The 21,941-nt window shown below is 41.2% G+C and overlaps 1 protein-coding gene across 3 annotated transcripts in view; it reads left to right on the top strand.

Moving 5' to 3' along the window:
- The first annotated feature begins 2,295 nt into the window (after positions 1 to 2,295).
- LOC134521498 (haloacid dehalogenase-like hydrolase domain-containing 5) overlaps positions 2,296 to 21,941 on the top strand; it is a 32,465-nt gene continuing 12,819 nt past the window's right edge. The window contains exons 1-8 of one of the 3 annotated variants that reach the window (XR_010072796.1): positions 2,296 to 2,468; positions 4,617 to 4,826; positions 5,915 to 6,027; positions 7,599 to 7,692; positions 8,862 to 8,895; positions 9,793 to 9,967; positions 12,053 to 12,241; positions 13,073 to 19,049. Coding sequence is in view for 2 of the 3 variants with exons in the window: in XM_063348028.1 (XP_063204098.1) it covers positions 2,346 to 2,468; positions 4,617 to 4,826; positions 5,915 to 6,027; positions 7,599 to 7,692; positions 8,862 to 8,895; positions 9,793 to 9,967; positions 12,053 to 12,241; positions 13,073 to 13,469 (1,335 nt within the window). In the remaining variant the exon portion in view is untranslated. Of the gene's footprint in view, positions 2,469 to 2,970; positions 4,827 to 5,914; positions 6,028 to 7,598; positions 7,693 to 8,861; positions 8,896 to 9,792; positions 9,968 to 12,052; positions 12,242 to 13,072; positions 19,283 to 21,941 lie in introns of those variants that run through there. The other 2 variants (XM_063348028.1, XM_063348030.1) reach the window with 2 other exon arrangements.

The raw sequence follows: 21,941 nt of genomic DNA, 5'->3' as shown, positions 1-21,941 counted from the left end.
GTTTATGACTTGTAATAATTTGTGTGCTCTGAGTTGCAAGCACCTATCCAAAGTTGTTTTTAGTTTTTGCTGCTGCCCCTTGAGTGTTTTCTCTTCTTGGGTTTAGAGAAGGTGATGTGCTTTTATCCACAGGCTATCTGTGTTGCTGTAAAAGACAACACTTCCCACAGTTCCTTCCCTGAAACCCTTGGCCACCAAGAATGGAAAAATAGGGTCTTTTCATGTTGGATGTGCTAACAGGTTTATGGTCTAGCAGTGCTGCACCTCTGGAAGAGGCTAGTATGTGAGGGGTAAAGGCTTTGTTGCCTGCTCCTAAGCCACTAACGAGTCCCTGGAGCTGAATAAATTGGCAGGCAGTCTGGTAAAGTACTTATCGCACTTCGGGAGTGCTCGTCACCAAACTGTAGAGTGACTTGGGCAGGGGGGACATGATACCAACAAAAAAACTGGAGCAGCCAAATGGGCTTGCCAAAAAGGCAAAAAAAAGAGTTAAAGCTCTGTTGTGAACAGCCCCTTGCCAATCATGCTGCTGCTAGATGCTACATTTTTTCTTTTCGTTTATTTTTCTTTTTGTTCAGTACAACAATAGTTTCTCTTCTTGGGGAATGGTCCTGCTGTAGATTTGGTAAACTATATGCTGGAGATAACCCTGGGTATATGGGGTGAAAAACCCAAGTAGTTTTTATGGCCTGATACAGTCTGTGAGTTCGATAATACCGGTGGTCGGTCCCTTTTGTTACTGTATGAATCTGTAACATAGAAGACAGGAAACAGAAGTGTAAAGTTAGATCAGGGACAGAGTGATAATGACGGAAGGCATAAAAAAAGAATAAATGGGAAAGAATGAGAGAAAATTGAGATGGGATAGTAACTGCATTCATGTTCAAAGCAGCAGCTACTGACCCTGAGCAAGACTGATATATTGCCATCGACAGAGCAGTTTTTAAGGCAATACTGATCTCTGTTGACCAACACAGAAACAGAATAAACGTATGAAAATAGAGTATGGGGCTGTGTGGTGCGAACTGTGGCTGCTGCTTGAACCTGCTGTACTAAATATTCGCTCTAGCTCTGAGCACTAAGGATTTTTAAGCTGAAAGCTCTTTCTGGCTGCATCTGGATAATTGTAGAGCAATTGTTCGCCAGCAGCAGCCTGTAGCACAATGCCCTCATTCTGCTTGCCATGGCCCGTAGCACAGTTGCCAAGTTCCGCTGGCCGTATAGGCTGTGAAATTGCTGGTGGGGCTGGGGAGCTGCTGCGGCCAAAGCTGGGAAACCGATCCCGTAGTTTGTCCTAGGGGGTGACACGGTGCGTGGGCTCTGCGTCGACTTGTACGTGTGTGTGTGGTCAGGCTTGTAACTTGTACTGCTGGTACAACGCCTCAGCCCGGAACAGGGCTAGGGTATAAAATAATCATTTTATACGTGCTTACGTGCAGCTTGTTCTGTCTGCCGCAGGGTTCTGTGCTGCGCCTGAGCTTTGGGGGCATAACCTCCCTAATCGTTCTGTTCGTTGCACCAATTTTGGCTTTTTTTGTGGTTTAGAAATGCATTCTAGAATCATAGAATGCTTTAGGTTAGAAGAGACCTTAAAGGCCACCCAGTGCCACCCCCTGCCCTGGGCAGGGACACCTCCCACCAGCCCAGGCTGCTCCAAGCCCCGTCCAACCTGGCCTTGAACCCCTCCAGGGATGGGGCAGCCACAGCTTCTCTGGGCACCCTGGGCCAGGGGCTCACCGCCCTCAGAGTGGGAAATTTCTTCCTAATATCTAATCTAAATCTCCCCTCTTCACCCTGGTCCATTTAGCACCAGCCAGGTCCGCGGCGCAGGCCGGAACCCGCCTGCCTTCATCCGTGTCGGGCTGAGCGTGGCGCAGCCACGGGGGATCGGCTCCTCGCTGGAGCCTGGCGAGGGCTTTGCTGGCAACGAGCGGATTTACCTCCCCCGCAGTCGCAGAGGAGCGACACAGGCAGAGACGGCTTTGCGGAGCGCCCGTTACCTGTCGCTGTTTGCGCTCGTTTTCTCCCTTTCGGGGCAGTTGCAGGGAAATGCCTGTGCAGGGGAGATGGAGTTCCCTGGCAGACGCGTCGCGCTGCCCCTTCCCCGTCGCTGCCGAGGCGGTGGCGGGGCTGGCCGCCCGCCCCGGGCCCTCTCCCGCCACACGGCTCGCGGCTGACGTCCGTGCCGTCACGGCCCGTCGCTCTGACGTCGCCCGATGAGCTCACAGGGCAGGGCGGGGCGCGCTGTCCCGCCAAACGGGGCGCGGGCGGTGCCGGGCGCCGCCCCCCCCCCCCCCCCACCTCCCGTCAGCCGCCTCAGCCCCCTCAGCCCGGCCCCGGCCGAGATGCGGCGGGCGCTGCCGCTGCTCCGCGCTCTCCTCAGGCCCGGCGCCGCGGGGCGCCCGCCCCGGACACAGGCGCTCAGGGGGCTCCGCGCCACGCCTGCGGCGGGCGGCGGCGGCAGCGAGGTACCCGGGGCGGGGGGGGGGGGGCGCAGCCGGCGGATGCGTCCCGGGAGCGGGCGGGTCCCTCAGGGCGGGCGGGTGCCGGGGCGGAACCGGAACGGGCCATGGGCGGCGGCGGGCGAGCCCGGGTCGGCGGGTCCCGCTGCCGGGGATCGCCCCTGTTCCGCCTCGCCCGGGGGCCGATGCCGGGGTTCCCCGCAGGGCCCCGGAGCACCCCCCATCCCCGGGGGGGGCGGCGGCTTTTGCGGCGTGTTGTCTCAAAGGAGGAACCGGCGACTGTCGCGACTGTCGCGGCCGTGGCGCGGGGCTCCGGCCCCCCCCTTTGTTGTTGCCGCCCTGCGGATAGCTTGTCGCCAAGGGAGGGTGCCCTTGTCGTCAAAAGGGAAAAAATAGCTGTTAATTTCGTTATTTTCCTTGTTGGATATACAGAATGTGTAAAGTGAGAATTCCTTTCTCACTTCTTTTTTTCTCTGTGTGCTTAACAAAATACTTTTTTTTTTTAAAGCTGTGTTTACTATGAAACTATTACAGCGTAGTTCCAGTAATCTCCCGTACCAGTCCCCGAAGCCTGAGATAATTAGCGTACGCTTATCAGCCAGCCTGCAAGCTCATTTGGGGAGCAGTGGGGTTGTTTCCGATGAAGCCGTCGCAGACAATTTGGAGACAGCGGCTGCAGGGTTTCTGTTGTCAAAGAGAGGGCTGACGGCTGTCGAGGGGAGAAAGCAGAGCGCTTCGAGGGGGTACTTGCGTTTAAAACTGCACAAAACCCAACTGCCTAATTAAAGTCAGCAATATTGCAATACATTTGAAGTGTTGGCTTGATTAAACTGGGCTCTGTCAGGGAATGTGCTCAGACTCCTGGCTTTCCAAATGTCATTTGTGTGCCCGGTTTTGGCAGCGGCGAGAGCCGGTGTGTCGAGGAGTGTCTGTAGCTCCCTCACCTTCCCGATGGCAGGGGCAGCATCTGTCTTTGTGCTGTGCCCAGCTGCGGGCAAAATGCAGCAGCTGAATAATTGATGAGGAACAAAGTGCTGCTTAAGTAGGCAAAACGCCCTTCTCCCTGCCCGGGGAGAGCAGTGGGCTGGTTTGCCCTCAGACACCTGGAACAGCAAAGCCTGTCCCGCATCCGTCTCTGCGCCTGTTTTCCCCATCATGGTCAGTCCTGGCGCTTCATCTCCCCCTCCTGATGAACTGAAAGAGGGGATCATAAATCCCAAGAGCCCTTGATTCCATTTGAGGCGTAGGAGAGAACTGGTGTTTAGATTATAGACCCTTTTTGGTCCGTCTTTTTCCAGCCTTATTTAGTAACGGTTTCGTTGCTCAACGGTCCTCTCTCTGTCTCCACGCCTTTGGCTGATCACCCTCCTCATCTCTCTTACCCCCTCTTACCCCCGCGCTCCCTTTCTGGGCTCCTAACGGCCAGTTCACTTCTTCAAAGGCAGGCAGTGAGATAAATTTTAGTAACTCAAACAGCATCTTTGTTTAAGGAGGTGCTACCTTTAACCATGGGCATTAGTTTGCCGTATATAAAACTTAAGAATCAGCTGAAGCGATGTTTAAGGAGCACAACAGACACCCAGCTGTAGTCAACGCTGGTTGTGGAGCAGAAAAGTGTAAGTGACAGTAGGGACAGTTTTAGTATCTAAAACCAAGCCAAGCACAACATTTGCATTCAAGACCTACCTGCTGCTGAAAAAGAGACTTTTGTTTATTTTGTTAGTAGTCTTTTTTGTTAGTATTCTGTGCATTGAAATTACCTGTGAAATAAGGTGGGGATAAATCAATCAAAAGCACAATTCGCTGGCGCAGCAGCATGTATTTTGTACCCCTTTTTATCAATTTAACTCAATTTGTCCCAGTCTTCTGAAATGTTGTGGAACTACTCAAAAAGCAAGGTGGAACAAGGAACACAAAGGTGGAAAGCAAGGTGTATGCATAAGGAAATGGGAGCCGCAGTGCTCTTTTGTCACAGTAGGTATTGCAGTGTATGAATATGTCTGTAAGGCACATGAAAATGCACAAAGTTAAAGATCCATTCCTTCTCTACGGAGGCGTCTCTCTTCACCAGGCGTTAGCTATTGTTAGCCTTATCAAATGGGCCTAAGTAAGGGCATAACTGATGTACTCTTTCTTTTCAATTCCTTCTTACAGCTCAACACGCTGCCATCCTTTGGTTTTCTTTTTGACATCGATGGGGTACTGGTACGAGGAAAGACTCCGATTCCTGCTGCAAAAACAGCCTTTCAAAAGCTAGTGAATTCTCAGGGACAATTTTTGGTGCCTGTAGTATTCGTCACCAATGCAGGAGATTGCCTTCGCCAGAAAAAAGCTGATCAGTTGTCTCATCTGCTGGGAGTTCCAGTGAGTAGCTTAAATCTTAGTTATTTAGCTTTTTACTTACGGTGAGTGTGTCAAATGTATTAACTTCCATTAAATGCTGCTCAGTTAAATCAGTTTTCTTTTGCCCTTAAGCTCTCGGAAATGCTTTGCTGGAGGTATGATAAAAAATGCTGTCTAAAGCTAATGGTATTGCCATTGGTAAAAGTACTGATTTTTCCAATGGTAATGGAACAATGGTAATGGTCTTTGCAACGTTCTTATTGTGGGAATAAATCTTGCCTTCTCCTTCTGAATAACGAAAGCATGTGCCAATAATATGAAACTGCTCTAGCGAGCTGAGTGTCCTCTGTAATAATGTGCAAGATGGGACCTTCCTGCTTCTATTTTATATAAAACCTTACTCCCCGTGATTTGTGGGCGCTGCAGGCAGTAGGACTTCTCCACTGTTGGAGCCTGTGTTTGAGCATTGCTAAGATAAAGCCATAAAGTTCGTTCTGCAGTGCCTTTTGTTTCAGTAAGGGCCAGCAGATGTGAGCATATCTGTATCAATAAAATCCTGCGTGTCATGGGTAAAATAAGATCTCAATATATTTTTTTTATTTTTTTATTTTTAAGATCTGTAAAGGTGATAGGTAGCAATTCATAATAGCATCCTTCCAGGATAGTAATTTTACTGTTTTTATAACTATTGAAGCAATGGGATACGTAAACTAAAAAGTGAAGGTCTTCCCATACAATTAAATCAATACTGCAGTTTCGCGCAGGTACCACAGTTAGAACTGGGGTACTTATGATTCTTCTTCCCTGTTTGTTTTCTAAATGAATTTGGCAATTCTGTAAAACTAGGAGAGAAAACCTTGTGTTCATGTTCAATAGAATAATTCTGGCAGCTGAAAGGGGTATGTATGATGCTTTGTCAGGAATGTATTTTTTTCTGGCATATTATCACTACGTGGTCTGTGAAACTCAAGAGAAAATGATATGGTAGGGTTTGAGAAAATGATATGTTGTGTAATTCATAGAATTTGTCACACCTGTTAATTAAAATCTACATCCGAATAACTTATCTGAAAACCAACAGACTCCTTTTGTTTTTAAATCCCAAACAGATTTCACAAGATCAGGTGATGATGTCACACAGTCCTCTGCGGATGTTCAAACGTTACCATGAAAAATGTGTGCTTGTATCTGGACAAGGACCGCTTCTGGATATTGCTCAAGAGTATCTTTAAAACAAACAAACAAACAAACCAAACTGCTGCTTAACTGCAAGCTGTATTTTCCTTAATCAAGTTCAGGGGATCCTGTGGATCAAAGGACGACTAATATTTCAACACTATACATCCAGTAATAGGCAATGGTAGTTCTTACTATGATGCCAAATTTATGTTTTGAAAATGGTTGGTGTGTTGATATTTGCCTCACTTCGTTCTATCTGTTTTTAATGGGGAAGGAAAAAAAGAGAAAGATTTTTTTTTTTTTTATTGTTTTATTTGTATGTAAATGGCACTGTAGCACAAAGGGGAGCACATCTCTCAAGGATGAGAGCGTGGCATTCTATCTATTATTTCTCACAGCTGACTTTTAGCTCAGTAGCCGCTTCTATACTAACTGCCAAAAAGAACTTAAATGATGTTGATGTAACGATGGTATCAAAGCTTCAAACTGTAATTTAATGACCTTAACCTTTGCATAATCTTCGCTCATGCTTCCAGTAACTCCCTTCTGCACTTCCTCCTTTATTGGGATTTTAACCAAAGTTCGTGTAAATAATAAGTTGTAAAAAATGTATATGCGACTTTGAAGTGTAAGCTTTATTTCAAATACAAAGATGAGAAAAAGTTATTGAAGGAACGTTCCAGTTAACTGTCAAAATTTGTTAGGTATGGCTAAGAAAAGTATACTGCAAGACTGAATACGAAATATAAGAAGTGTATTTATGTTAGATAGCATTTTCATACGGGATAGTCTTTTATTTTAAAATAACTTTACGAATGGCCGAGATGTTAATTCCAATACAAAATCAGGTGGCTTAGTTTGCATAACTGATATATTTAAGTAGTTCTTATTTTCATTTGCGTTGTAAGATGTCACCTTAGTATTGAGAGTAGCATCACAACCGCTTTTTACACAAATGAGCAGTTGTACTTTGATTACCTATTGTTAACTAAGTTTAAATCAGGATTTAAGAGAAGTACTGTGCAAATCAGGAGGTTATTTCTTTCCCTTTTGGTCCTTTCCTTTTCCGATGTGTTTTGCTATTTATCTTAACTACTCGTAGAGAGTAATTAAACCTGATGGGTCAGTCCACCGTTTCGCAGAGATGGAGCGTTACAGTGTTTATCTGGCAATACCTTTGCAGCCGTAACGGCCTAAGGAAAGCACAGTCTGTGGAGACAGTATTATTTCCTCAACTGGCTCATATTTCTTTCCTGTAATAATTACACAAGATGTTGTCTTGCTGCCAGATAAACGCCTTTTTGTGCTTATGTAAAGATGATCTTGCAGTATTGGAGGTCTGGAGTGGCTCTTGCTTTTCATCTCATATTTTGAGCAAGATTTATGTATAATTTCTGGTTAAGATTTCGGACACATGGGTCTCCCATTTATAAATAATGGGATGATCATCTTTTTATCTCACAGAAGAAAAAGTCAGTCTTTGATATGTTGCTTTGATTCCTAAATTTGCTTTACCAGATAAACTGCTTATGTTAAAATTGTTAACGTGGAATTACCGATTTTTAAAATCTTGTAATATAAGCAGTTCTGTATCCTTAACTGGTATCTTCCCAGCCTTGGTTTCTGTCAGCCTATTACCATTGAAACATTGCGGGAGAAACACCCTTTGCTAGATGTAGTTGACCATGACAGGAGGCCCAATGTTCTGGTGAGTGAGTATTTTTTCTTTTAAAATTCTTTGTTTGCTCATTAGATGACATTCTGTAATAGGGGTCAATATTTAAACTATGTGTCTAGTGCTGTTGTTCTTACATTGTATTGTGACTTTGCTTTTCCACTTCTTTATTTGTTTTATTACAGCATTTTCAAGAACAACGATAGACTTTTTGCTATCAGTAGTAATCCTTTACCCTAATCTTTGATTGTGTAACTTACTGTTGTGGGAAACCTTATAATTTGGTACAGATACTTAATTCAAAATCTGTCTTGGAAGGTGTATTAGCTTCCTCAGATATGTGGAAGATAAAATAAGCTTTTTCCTTCAGTATAGGGTTGTCTTGGTGTTGTTTCTAGGCTTTGAGGTTGCTTGTATTGTAAATTAATGCTTTGTAGAGAATTATTTTTTCTCCAAAGGACCCCCTCGCTTGTTGATACTATTATTTAAACATACTAACAGTACATACAGTGTGGTTTCAACTGAATTGTGCAGAATTTCAAAAATAAGTGAATACATACACAGTAAATACATGCGTGTATTGTACGTATTCAGGGTCAGTACGTAGAGTGGATTTGTCAAGAAATTCTTTGTGGTTCACAGAATCCCTGACTCAGTTGTGTCATCTTTTGCTTTGCTTCTCAACCATGCGGATGCAGGAGTTCAAGAAACTGTTAATGTACTTGCCACCATAGGGAGTAAATCATGAAGTACAAACTCTTATTTGTCTAGCAAATATATTATGTGTTAGACAATGTATTTTTCTTTCGTAGAGTGTTTGAAATACATTTCAAAACCTGTTTTTCAAATGTCTTGTTAATACTAGAGGCCTCTTACTCCTGTGGAAAAAATAAACATCCATACTTTCATACACCAGTAAATTAAACAACTGAAACTTTATAGCTTGCCAGAGGAAGTTAAATAAATGTAGGAGGGTAGCGAGTGTAGAACGCACTAATTTGCTGTCCCTTTGCCATGAGATTCACTTCACAATTGAAATGAGTTTCTAAGTAAACTGACGTCAGGTATATACCAAAATAGAGAGTGTGTTTCCTGTCAGTGTTGCACAAGGTAACTGTGGGAGCTATACTTGAAATAATTCTGTTAAAAATAGTAGTAAATGTTTAATCTTGTAGAAAACGTTTACTTTTTTCTTATTGCAGTACCCCTCTGCTGTGGAGCTTCCCAAGATTGAGGGTCAGTTATCTTTACTTAACTTGCAACTATCCTTTGATAGGTGAAATATATTTATTGTACTTTTCTTTATAATTAGAATTTCCTTCAAAAGTTGGCTGAGGCGATTCTAAAATTTCCGTGTTAATGACATCTATCATTAATTTGGAATGTATCATGAGTGATAAAGCTATTTTTTTAATGTGTGTGGTTTTCAGCCATGTGTTTTTGAAGTTTCGGAAGACAGGGGAGGTTTGCTTTCCTCTTCATCTGCCCTTAACAGGCTATTGTTGCCTTCCTGTCAAAAATGAGGAATGAACTGATATGTTCACCAACAGTCAGTCTTGTTCGTACGGTGGGCAGGATGGTCGCTTCAGAGTTGTAGTAGAAGCATCTTGTTTCAGCAGACCGTATTCACCCTCGTCTCTTCTGAACTGCAGGAAAGTAGAAACTGGACTTTTGGATTTAAAAAAATCTGAGTCAGATTATGGCTGGAGACCAGAAAAATGTCTATAAACAACATTCAATTTTTTTTTTAAGATTAACAAAATAACATCTTTGATGGATTATTTAAATACTGTATGTAAATATGGAATTCACAAAGGTATGAAAGACATAGAAATACAATTTAGAACTTTATGGGGTTTTTTAGAACGTTTTATGGTGCTATGGAGAAACTTAGCCAATAAAAAAATAAAAAAAATTCTTAAACCTGTAGATTTTGCAGTGGGATATTTTGAGATATTCTGTGAATAAATGGGTATGGAATTTATTAAAAACCCTAAGTTAATGTGACTATTACATTAGTTCATGGTTAAATCAAATTACTTGTTCAGTTTCTTTAGACCAAGTTTTAGCATCAGAGATTTGGTGCCCTGTTAACTAATTCCATAACTCTGTCTGTAATTCCTGTTCCCGTAGCTGTTGTTTTGTTTGGGGAGCCAGTCAGATGGGAGACCAACCTCCAGCTGATCATAGATGTTCTGCTGACAAGCGGCTACCCTGGAAATCCCTACTGCCATGAAAACGACCCTCACATTCCCGTACTTGCATGTAACATGGATCTGATGTGGGTGGCTGAAGCACAGTCCCCAAGGTAAGTCCAATTATAACACGTGTGTCCATCGTGATATATTTTGGGTTTCCTCATTTCTACAGTAAAATGCAGAGTCAATACTTTTATACAAAATGCCTGCGATAGTTTCACAGTAGGTCTCGGCTTTGAATACGAGGTCTCTAAAGCAATGCACTTGCAGCAAGGGCTGCCTTATTACTGTCCACATTATTGCATTCAGGAAGTCGGTTACTCAAGATAAAAACTGCTTTAAGCCCTAAACCTTTTTGTTTCCCGTTCCCAGAAGAGTGAGGAAAGACAGGTTCTTGTCTGAGGGCCTCAGAGTCTCAGTTGAAAGACAAAAATGAAAAAATTGTCAAGGCCATTGTTTAATTTCATTAGGTCTTTCTTTGGTATTTCTCTTTTTCCACCCTACAGCTAGTAGGGTAAGGAATTGACCCTGCTAGGTGACAGCAGAAAACGTTTTTGAGCTGAGGGCAACGTAGTGAGCGCTTTAAGGAACATGAGAAAAAACAAGTAGAACACACATTGCAAGGTGGCATGATCTCCGATAGGGGTTTTGTTGGATTTTGTTTTTAATAGAAGGTAGTTCTTTGATAGTTTTGTTTCCTCTCTCCTCCCCCAGTCTAAAATTTGAACATACACCGAAATAGAAATTGTTGTTGTTGTGACCCGATTGCTGCCTTGATCTTGGGCTGAAGACCTTGGCAGATACCCTTACTTGGATGCAAAGACCGTTTCTAATTAGTATGTTGGCAAAATACCTATGTGTGATAGTTTCAGGCAAGTGTAAGGCAACCAATATATCTACAGTGAACAAGATCCTCAGTTTCAGTTGTGTCCTTTGGGAAAGATCCAGTATAAAGTTCATTTTTTTTTTTCATTTGAGTTTGACAGTATGACAAGTTTACATCTCTCAAGGCTGTTACCTTCACTACTGGAATACAATGGCACGACTAAGTTGTTTTAAGCTGTTGCTAATAATTACTGGAAAAAATTTTATGCTTATTTAATGGTAATTCATAATATAAAGCAACAAACAGGGTGGAGAAAGGGAACGAAGGCTTCACTCAGAATTCAGAAAAGCTAATTCTGTACCACATTTAAAAGTGCTACAGCTGCCTCCTCCTTTGTAGCTTTTTTCCTTAAAAGACTATTTTGATTTCAAGGCCACAAGAGATTTAATTTCTCTATTAGTGCACCTCGTGTATTTCTCCTGCATTCTGATGCTCTTTATATTGGTGTTTTGGTGTTGGTTTTTTTGGGCTGTAGATACCTGGTTTGAGCAGCTATACTAATCTATGTGCATTAGAAGTTACTTAGCAGATCTTTTTAAGAACGATGTGTTATTTATTGTATATAGAACCTTTTATTCTTTTGTGGTTTTGATAATTCCGTATTTCTCAAGTGATACATATTAGTTCATCCCTAATATCACACCCAGTAATGAAGTAAAACTGCTTTTTTCATCTTGAGATTACGTCTTTGAAATTGCTGATTTACTGGCATGGTGGTTGACCCATCATCACTGTTTCTACCTTGATCAAAATAACTGAGTTATCAAAAGCATGCTGTAAAATTAGAGTTTGTTCCTTGATCCTCCTTTGCATCCCGTTTTTTAGAGAAACCCATGAAGTGTTTTTGTTTCCATATTACAAGTGGGCTTTGGTATACTCTTGTGTTTAAAGAGATATTAATTTTCCTTCTGTCTGACTTTCATTTTCCATTCCTCCTCTTTGTGAATTTGGCTGGTTCTGTTAGATCACTGCAGAGAGTACATCACGGGCTAGGCATTATTTCAAGAAGCATCACTTTTGTAAGTAGGGTATCTACTTAAATGCAAGTAACACTAACACAAACCATTGCAACATTTTAAAAATAGGTAAGTCTGTAGCGCTCTGCCAATAACACGTTTTTGTTGTGGTCTTTATTGTTCAGCTAATCAGTACTTGATTTTCAGTAAAACATCTGTGGAAATGTGCATACAAATGGAGGGAAATTTTATAGTTACAGGATGTGATTTATTACTAAAAGATCATGAAACAAAAAAGCCTTGCTTTTTTATGTGTACCTAATATAATTTGATTTATCTTTATATCTGTGTAGGTTTGGGCATGGAACATTCATGGTTTGTTTGGAAAACATTTACAAGAAGATCACTGGCAAAGAGCTGAAATATGAGGCCTTAATGGGCAAACCCAGTAAACTGACCTACCAGTACGCAGAATACCTCATCAGGGCTCAGGCAGCAGAAAGGCAATGGAAGCAACCCATTCAGACTCTTTATGCTGTCGGGTAAGATACCATAAGCCTAATGAGTTCATCAGGAAATCACTCGCGACATAAATATCAGCAATGAAAAATACACGACTCTTACTGCTTTGTTTCTCACACCATTAGGACCACCTAATGTTCTTGGTGTTGCAATGTACTTGTAATGTTTTTGAGCCTTGCTGTTTCTAATCTTCAAAAATTAATAATACTTTGCTGTTTCTATGTGTAATTTCTGTAGAAGCACAAAAAGTGGTTTATACGCGACTAAGATTTCTCAGGATTTTTTATTATTATTTTTGTTTAATTTTTGTAGTAGGCTGTGTAAATCTAACAAAAAGAATTTGCATGGGTGGTTTGTTTTGTTAGCTTTACTGGTATAAAACACCAACAAGCTTTGAGTGAATGATAGTTATTAGGGAATGCAGAGCTAGAATTTATTTGTGAGGTCGTTAAGCTCGGTCATATGCTACTGTGCATGCTGTCACATCATAGAATCCTTTTCATAGAAAAAGATAAAGCTGTATTGTATTAAAGACTGTTTCAGAATCTCCAAGATGTTTGGGAATACAATCAGCTCATTCATGGACTGCTAATACCTATCCTTGATTTTCCCCTCCCCCTGCCCTGCTCTGCAATTTCAATGTGCAGAGTTACTCGTAGGTCATGCTTAATGAAAATGGTGTGATTAAATAGCTATGGGAATGGATTTCTTCCTATCTCCATACTTCCACAGAAAGTTATGTAAAGTATAAAATAAACTGTTACATCGAAACCATAAAAACGTCTTTCATACAATCGAAATTTGACAACTAAAACTGCACTGCTGACTAAACTTTCTTCTTCTATTTCCAGAGATAATCTCATGACTGATGTCTATGGTGCTAACCTTTACAACCGCTACCTTGAAGAGAACTCCAGAAAAGGTTCAAAATCACGGATTCAGGCCAAAGTTGCTGGTGGCAGTGGATCTGCCGCTCTCTCTCAGGATGACGAAATAGACAACAGTTGGGAGAATGAATTAGCGTCCGCAGCTGCTGCCCGCTGTAGGTCTGTTCTGGTTTGTACCGGGGTTTACAACCCTCACACGGAGGTACCCTTGGATACCAGGGAGAGCATCACTGAAACGGTATTCCACGGCCACAGAGATTTTAGATTTGAGCCCGGTTTAGTAGAACCAGATCATATTGTACCAGATGTTGATGCTGCCGTAGACCTGGTCTTCCAGCTGGAGAACTTTGCACCTAATTGAGATGACGTGATTTCTTAAGGACTACTCAGTGCTATGCTTTTCTGCCCAAAAAGCAAACTGCTTTAAAATCATGCCACAAACTGATGCTTTCTAAAATTTTTAACTTTTAATACAATCTTATATGAAGTATATTAATGCATTTAGGTATATTAATATACTTAATGTAAGTATATCAGATATCAGTAATGCTTTTTTAAGTACTTTGACACATGTAATTTCTTGCTTTAGTTGCCCTTTATTGTCCTCCTATTCATTATGTTAGGTATTTTAATAGCAGTTTTTCATGTTAGTGGCACTTAAATTCCCACATGACAGTACATTCTTCTGTTTGCTTGAAGATTTAGCTTCTAGGTATTAGGGATCTTGAGGATATTGGATTGTGGTGTTGGGGTCATTCAGACAATGACAAATTGGCCAGTACGGAGCACAACGTGTTACTGCCTGCTATTCTGCAAGTAATGGAGTGCGCTTTCAGATTAGAGCGAAGTTCATGTCTCTTCTGCTGCTCTGTACCTGTTCACGTTTAACACTGCAGCCTTAATTTTTATCTCTTTTGTCATGTGTCTGGAGCTGCTATTGCTTCTCGCTGCTCCGACATGTAAAGCCTTAATAGAGAAGCCCATGTCAGATGGAGAGGGCTGAATTGTTAATGCCATTTTTGGAACTCCAACTGAGCTGAGCACAGTGATGCAAGGAAAGCGTCCAGCAGCGGGTGCCCTGTGTGGCGTAATACCTGGCCTTTTTGTCCTTGCCTTTTATCTGCACTTTTTTTTGAGGAATTTAGAATATTAGAAAGCTTTAGCAATTATGTTTCAGGTGTTTGTGTCAGTTGGACTTTTCCACTGAGTGAGTGACTACTGTTTGGGCAAAAAGTGCCTAGTAATTTACTTGAAGCCTCATACCACTGTGGTGATTAACCGGCCTTGAGTGTAATATATTTCAGCTTGTGTCAGTGTTATATGTTGTTTGGTTCGTGGATTTTATAGCTGTTCATTTTTTAAAAAAAAAAGTAATTTATGTTATTTTTATAAAATACTTTTAAACATTTTCATCCAAAAGATGCCTTTGAAAATATTTTTGTGTTAATTTGTTGTAACAGAGTATATGGTGCACTTGTGACAGAACCTTAGAAAACATAAGCCAATTAAGTGTGCTTAAAAACAAAGCCAACTCACATACAAATATCACTTAACATCACCTTGGGGGCTAGTTGGGTTTTTATGGTTGGGTTTGGTTTTGTTTGTTGGTTTTTTTTTTTTCCAAATTAGAAATTGTACAAACAAAAATCTGTGGGTCTTCAGTTTTCCCAAATTCTTGCAAAACTAGCAGAATGCTGGCTTAAAAGCATTGGTAAGAGAGATGGTGGCATAAAGTGAAATGACCTCCTGGCCAGCTTCTTCACTGCTTATTGTCCTGAAATCAAAATCTGAAAGCTCGTGTCATGAGGAGAACATTGCTGCTATAAAGTCAGATTTTGTTGTTTTTGTGTTTTCTCCATTTGCAAACCGCTGTAATCCCCCTCTCTGCTATCAGGATTGTTGATTCGTTCACTCATAATGTTTCGTAAGTAGCTTTCAACGTATCTTGCTGGACCCAGTTTAAGGACAGTGCTCTAGCACTGTATTTCCTGTTTCTTCACTGGGAAAGTATTACAGCAGCACATTCTTGCCTTTTTTAATTGTTACAATAAACAGATATATACCTGTTTCTTTAGTGCTTTCCTGTAATACGCCAACCATTTGCAAAGTATGCCAAATCTTTCGAAGTAAGGATTGTAGTTTTGTAAAATGTCAGGGTGACTGAAGTTGCGTTGTTTCAATACTGAAGCATGTTGCAGAGCTCTTTAACGATTACCAGAAGCGGTTTCAGGCTGTCAGTGAAGCAAGGAATAAAAATGTGAAAGTTGATGCAGAACAGAAAATGTTCAATTTGTTTCTTCTTCCCCTGCCCCCCAAACATACATGAACACTTGAAAAGGTTCATGAAGGAACTGTCTATATACTTCTTAAATTTTGTCCCTTGTGGAAACATTAACTTATAATGCATATGTAGAAAACAAATATTGTTTGACTGTCAGACTGATACTGTTTTTAACTGAAAGGAAGACAGGTTTTTAGGCTGTATTCCTCTTAGACCATTTAGGCTGCGTCTGCGTTGCAGGGGTGTGAATGTTGCCCGATGAGTCTGCTGGAGCTGTCATTAACGTGATTCTTCGTATGAATGTATGACTGAGTCCCAATAGCGGACTAGGGTGCCATTAGATTTGGAGCTGCATCAGTACAAAACAAAAAATAGGCAGTTGTTGGCACAGGTGGTGGACACAGATAGTTAATATATATGGGTATTACTATAAAAGACGAAAGAGAAATGTTAGTGTGGTAAACACTTGCACTATGTCAGTGAGCTAGGCAAATATTTTGGTGAGATGTCAGGAAAACTAAATTTTTAAGGAAGGATTTGAAGGAGTATAGTGAGTTACCATTGAGGATGTTTACCTGGAGCCTTTGGCAAAGATGAAGAACCCCACAGCATCCACCTGCTAGCTAATCCCACAACTTCACTGCAGGGGTGAGCTAGCTACATGGGAATGAGATTGTGTATTCCCTAATTAGTACTGCAGCCACGCAGCATACATAGCTCTAGCTCTAGAGCCTGAAAGCAACCTGCTTCCTTGGTGACATATTCAATGTTTATGTGCACTGAGTAATTACACCACAGTTAGGATTTTGAAGTATTACTGGTGTTAGTAGTATAGCAAAAAGTAGAAAAAGCATGTGTGTTCCTCCCTCAGGGAGTCCCACTCCAGTTTACACTTCAATTTCTGGTGAAAATATTTGTGCCAAGGTGCTACTATGTGACTCAGCAAACCTTCCATTCCACCTGCATTACTCAACACCAAATTCCAGTAAAAGAGTTGTCCTCTTTATCTTTTTATTAATGTGACTGCTCAAAAAGCAGACATTGTTCATTATATTATTATTTAACGTCTTAAAAATGAAGATGCTACACTGACAGACTTCTAAGTCTTTGAATTTTGTTCACTTCCTGTTCACTCAGGAAGTGGTACAAATAAGATTTTTTTTTTTTAGAAGTGTCATAAAACATTGCATCTGAGTTAGCACTGTAATTTCTAACCTTTAAAATGAAATTCAGCGATTCTTTGTTAGTAATGATGTGTGGAAATCCTTGGAAGAAATCTCAGTCTCTGGTACTGGAAAGGTGCTTTTTATCAGAGTTCTTAAGGAAAACTGAGTTTAGTAAAATGTTCTTTCTAATTATTCAGCTAAGAGTGAGATAAATTAATATTATATTAGGTAAGAAAAAGGCTAAGACCCTGTCTTAACTTTTGCTCTCCTTTCTTTGAATGTCCTCTTACCTGGATTGTCACTTTCATTCTTTCATGTGTTTTCAGCTTTGACATTTACCTGTTTGAAACAGACAATATTTACCACATGTTCAGTGTATTTCAGTCATAACATAGGTAAGCTATTGGATGTTACAATAATTCTTTCAAGTTTAAAATGTACTGTTGAAACACGTGTTTCAGAATATGTACAGAAATAGCTCACTGAAATAACTTTTTAAAAATACTTCTGAGGATCTTCTTGTAAGTAGAACTTGCCCTTTGTTTGCATGGTAGTATTTTTGTTCTTGGTACCTTTTTTTTTTTCTATATAAAAAGATCCCTCAAAAACCGCCTTTCAAAAATATATCCTGTGCTTATTTGTGCTAATACAAAATTAACAATATTTTGAATTCCAATCACGTGTTGTCTTCAGTATCACTTTTTTCTTTAGAAGCATTTTTCAATTAAATTGAAGTTAGAGGAATGTATGAAACTTGTATTTTAAGAAAAACAATTTTTCAGGCATCTCCTTTTCGATATTAAAAAATACTTGCATTTAAAATTAAGTTTATCGTGTAAAAACTTGAATACTGTTAAGGAAAAGGAATAATGTATTTTGTAGTACATCCTATGTTTATGAAATCAGTCTGCTATATTGATACTACTTGTTATGGAATAATCTTTTCAAATTGCAGAACTTTTTAGTAAAATATCATATCCAGGCAGCTTGTCTGAAAGATGTGAGTAATTCACAAGAATCTGTTGCAGTATTTTGTAGTAAGTTACTTCTTTCCATAAACTGCTCAATAATTTATTTTCGGGGACAACTTCTGTTGCCATGTCTTTTGTTCTTCAGCAACACAAATGTGAGTATATGCTGTGATATCATGTAAATGAATCGCATCTAGAAAAATTAAACATATTTCATCAGTAGTAGGAGACAAAACGCAGTCTCTGCAATGCGGTGGGACTGACAGACGGCTGTTTGTATTGAAAAAGACCCTCTGAAGTGAATGTTTTCACTAACCTTGAAAGATATTGTTGCTACTGTCAGTGTCCTATTTAAGCCCAGTATACAATTTTTAGCCCTCTGTTGGAGTTCATTAGGCTTCATCCGGTGGGAATCCAGCTGATGAGCTTGGAGACCACTCTGCAGAGCAAGTGGAGGTGATCAGAAGACGCCTTGATCCAACTAGAACAGTCATGCAGCTGTACCCATCCAGGACCACACACTTTGGCAGAGTTGAGGTGTTTAAGTCCAGGATCTGTTAGATTCAGGAGGAACACAGAAGAATGTACGTGGGGTTTGGGCTGGGCTTGTTGGAGGTGCAAAGATGTCTTCTTTCACACGTGGCCTGGGTTCACTTCTCCACTGCCATCTCTAGTTTTTGTAGGGGATTATTTGCCATTTTGGTGAATTAACCTGTTATTTTGGCAGAAGACAGTGAAATGCTTAAAGTGGAAGACAGTTGTAATTAATCTCCAAATTAATGGCTGGTCTCTGAGAAGGCTTGTCTCCTAAAAAGCTTTGAAAATGTAGTTGTCCAGCCCACCTCGCATGAATGTGAACTGATGTAATAGGTATTTACCGTCGGTTTTCACACAAATAAACTGTTCTTCTAAGCAGCACGCCCTTTTTGAAAGCCTCGCCAGCCTGAGCACAAGTCACAAGCATTTCTCAAAGGCATTAAGTTCAGAAAAGTCCTGGTGTAATCCATGTCCAGGTGGGAGCTCGTTTTCACCCTTGGTAAAGCCCCTGTGCCGCAGTGTGACTGCTCCCCCAGCCACCTCCGGAGCTGGAGGTGGGGACTGGAGACTCCCTTGTCTTAAACACACAAATACGGGGCTTCTCAGTAAGAACTGAATTCATTTGGGAAGCGAAGGGATAGACACCTGCTCTGATGGATACTCGCTGTTTTTTGCTATGGGACTCTCCGGGCTCGATGGGCGCCGGCGGCGTTCCCACTCCGCGGCCGCGGGGGGCGCCCTCCGCCATCTTGTCTTTACCTCAGCCGGGCGGCGCTCGCGGCTGAGGCACGGCGCTGGGCGGGAAAGGGGCGGCGGTGCTGCCACCCTCTCCTGCCTTTTGTCTTTTATTTTCCTTTCTGTTTTTTTTTCACCCCGTCCCCCCAGTTTGTAGAAGTAGTAAAATGCAAAACCATTGCCCCCACGCGAGTTCTCCAAGGCTCGGGGTATTGCAGCTTCTCCAACTCTGTGGACTGAACTCCAGCTTGGTGAGTGGTAACATGGGCTTGGCAGACCCTCAAAAAGCCAAAATGCTTAAAAAATAGCAGGCGAGAGTGTTCATTCATAATTTTATGTGCCTCTCATTCGCACCCTTTCTTGGTTTCAAACAAGTTCAGAGCACTTTCCAGTCAGTGACTGAGAAACTGTGTCCCAGGGGTTTGAGAGATGAGCTCAGTTTGGTGCTCTTGAAAACTCTCCCAGCTGCTGGGAAAGATATGTTCACCCCCCAGTTTTGCTGTAGGTGGTTTCAGATGAATCAGAAATACGCAGTTTTAGTAAGGGCTGTGTTTTATGTAGGGGGTTTGTGTGCTTTATAAAACTGGCAATCGTTTGGGCTTTCTTCAGCAAGAAAATAAGCAACTGTGGCGTGGAAGTGACACAGTGAGGGTTGTGTCTGTAAAACGTGGAAAGGATGCACAGCTGAAAGGCCCTGGAGCGTTTGGGTTTTGTTCCGTCTGTGGGTGGATGGACTCACAGAGAGATGGGTATTGTACCGTGGCCGTGCTTTCTCAGCTCTGGATTTTCAGAACTTCCATGTCAGCTCTTTGTCAGCTTTTTCCTGTTAAAAAAAGAAGTGTTTCTAGGTGATGGATGGAAAGTAGGAATACTAACAAAATGATTCACAGAAACATTGTGCTAAGCTTTGCCGTTTCAAATGTACGTTATTTTTGTTCCCAACAGCTAGGATTGAATCTCAGTTGAGTCAATTAATCGTCCAGAGTGCAGCTCCAAGCATAATATCTGCATGTAGTGGCACCAAGACGTCCACCTTTGTAATGATTGAATATAGTTCTGTATGAAGTGCAGAAGTACATTTGAAATTGATGTACATGTATAAATTGCTTTAAATTACACTTAATTGCATAGGCAGGTGAAAAGTATGTGAACTAGCCCAAAGCATTGGTTGACTTAGCTTTGCATATACCCTGTCTTCTGTGTGCTGGTTAAAAGGAAGAATGCCGTGTTGTTATGTCAAGTGCAGTGTAAATATTTTGTCCCCCCACCTACTCTCACTGGGGATTAAAGGAACATAGAAACAGGGACCTGAATAACACAGCACGCAGAAGGCAATTGCTGAAAGAGGTAGATATCTCTTTCCTTCAGTGTCATAGGCAAGAAGCCAGGGTTACAGAAGTGTCTTAAAAACTCAATGGTGTGCTTCTAACTTGAACAGAAATGGGTAATAACGTTCTTTATTGTATGGCAACACTGCATATCTGACACAGTTTGTATTAAAATTTTTTGTCTATACAAGGATGAATTCTTGGGTGATGAAATATATCCTGTTTTCAACGTTGACTGAAACAGCCTGTATGTTGAAAGTTTCAGAAAAGAGTCTTTCTGTAGTCACTTCTGTGAATAAAAGAAATCAGTACATGCTCCAAACAGCATAGATGGGTTTACTTTGTGTAATTAAGACCACCTGAGACTCAGCTGGTCTAAATTAGAAGTTCTCCTCCTTGCATTTTGTTGGTCTTGTATGCCAAGCTCAGAATCCAGTATCAGAATCTAAGATCATGCTAAACATGTTTTAGTTTAAGGCTCAGCTAGGTTTGCTGCAGGTTTATTTCTTGACCTCTTTCTGCAGCAGAAGCAGCACCTGTTGTATAGGTAAGAATATTTCTCTGAATAAGAAATGGATTTTCAACAGGTCATGAGCTTCATGCCTTGTTTTATGGAAGTGTACATGTGAATGTGCTTTCTGCTGGTTTAACAGCTAAGTTCCTAACCATAGATGGGGAGAAAAAACATTCAGTGAACTCAGACTATAAAAAAAGAAGGGTATTTTGTTGCAGGTGCAAGCTACCTAATGAAAGCCACTTTGCCTCACTAAGAAGAAAAGAAAAATGGTTGTGATGTGTGTAGATCTCCTCCTGCATCCAAACTATTCCACATTCCTAGAAAATTCAAGGAAGAAAGAGTTTCTAGAATTGTGACTAAGAAGTCCCTTTAAACTGTTTGTCATGTGCACTAATAATAAAGCCAACTAAACAGTTGTCACGGTTATTTTCCACAATAAGTTCCAGTTACCAAGAGAGACCTGTTAATGATATGTATTTTAATTTGCCACACATGCTTACAAATGATCAGGCAGCAGAGATCAGAGCAGCGTTTTGTTTTTTTTTTTTTTCAGTGTGGGTTTTTTTTTTCCCCTACACATAACCTTTTATGACTGGTTTAGCCTGTTCACATTTTCAAGGGTCCTTAAGTGTGTCCTGGGCAGATTCTGGCTTCCCATGTTGCTCCCTTGTCAGTCAGGGTTGTGTTTTCTGCATGTCATAGAGTGCTTTGGAAGATGACCTGGGAAGCAGCTATGAAACTATTAGTTATATCAACACAGGTGTGCGTCCTTTCTGCTCTGGAAATATTGTGAGACCTTATTAGCAGCAAGACAGGCAGGTTCCAAGGTTCATACAAGGTGACATATGACGAGCTCATCATTGGCATATGCTGTGAAAACACAGACTTGCTTTTGGAGGCCATCCATTTTACAGAGATAAGAGAGAACTGTTCTACATGTTATAGTCTAAGACTGTATTATAATAATGGTATTATTTACAGAAATGTAAATAACAAATTTACATAAATGAAGCCCAGCTTTGTATAAACTGTTACATTTGGTCTCATCACAGCCTTGGAATTCACGACTTGCTTTTTCCTTTGTATTTTTTGGGGTAAGTTAGTTTTTTCCCCACGGAGATTTAGAAACTGTACTATAGATGTGCAGAATACATGTGAAGTACATATATATAAAAAAAAGGTCAATACCTACGAAGAGTAGGTGCATGTTAAGCATGACACTTGCATTATTTATCTCTTACGCTGATTCTCTACAGCACTGTGCACACCAGTGACGTGTATAGTTATATCCAGAATGT

This window comes from Chroicocephalus ridibundus, chromosome 10 (genome assembly GCF_963924245.1).
Source record: "Chroicocephalus ridibundus chromosome 10, bChrRid1.1, whole genome shotgun sequence".
Taxonomy (NCBI): domain Eukaryota; kingdom Metazoa; phylum Chordata; class Aves; order Charadriiformes; family Laridae; genus Chroicocephalus; species Chroicocephalus ridibundus.
This window is presented reverse-complemented; position numbering and strand designations above follow the sequence as displayed.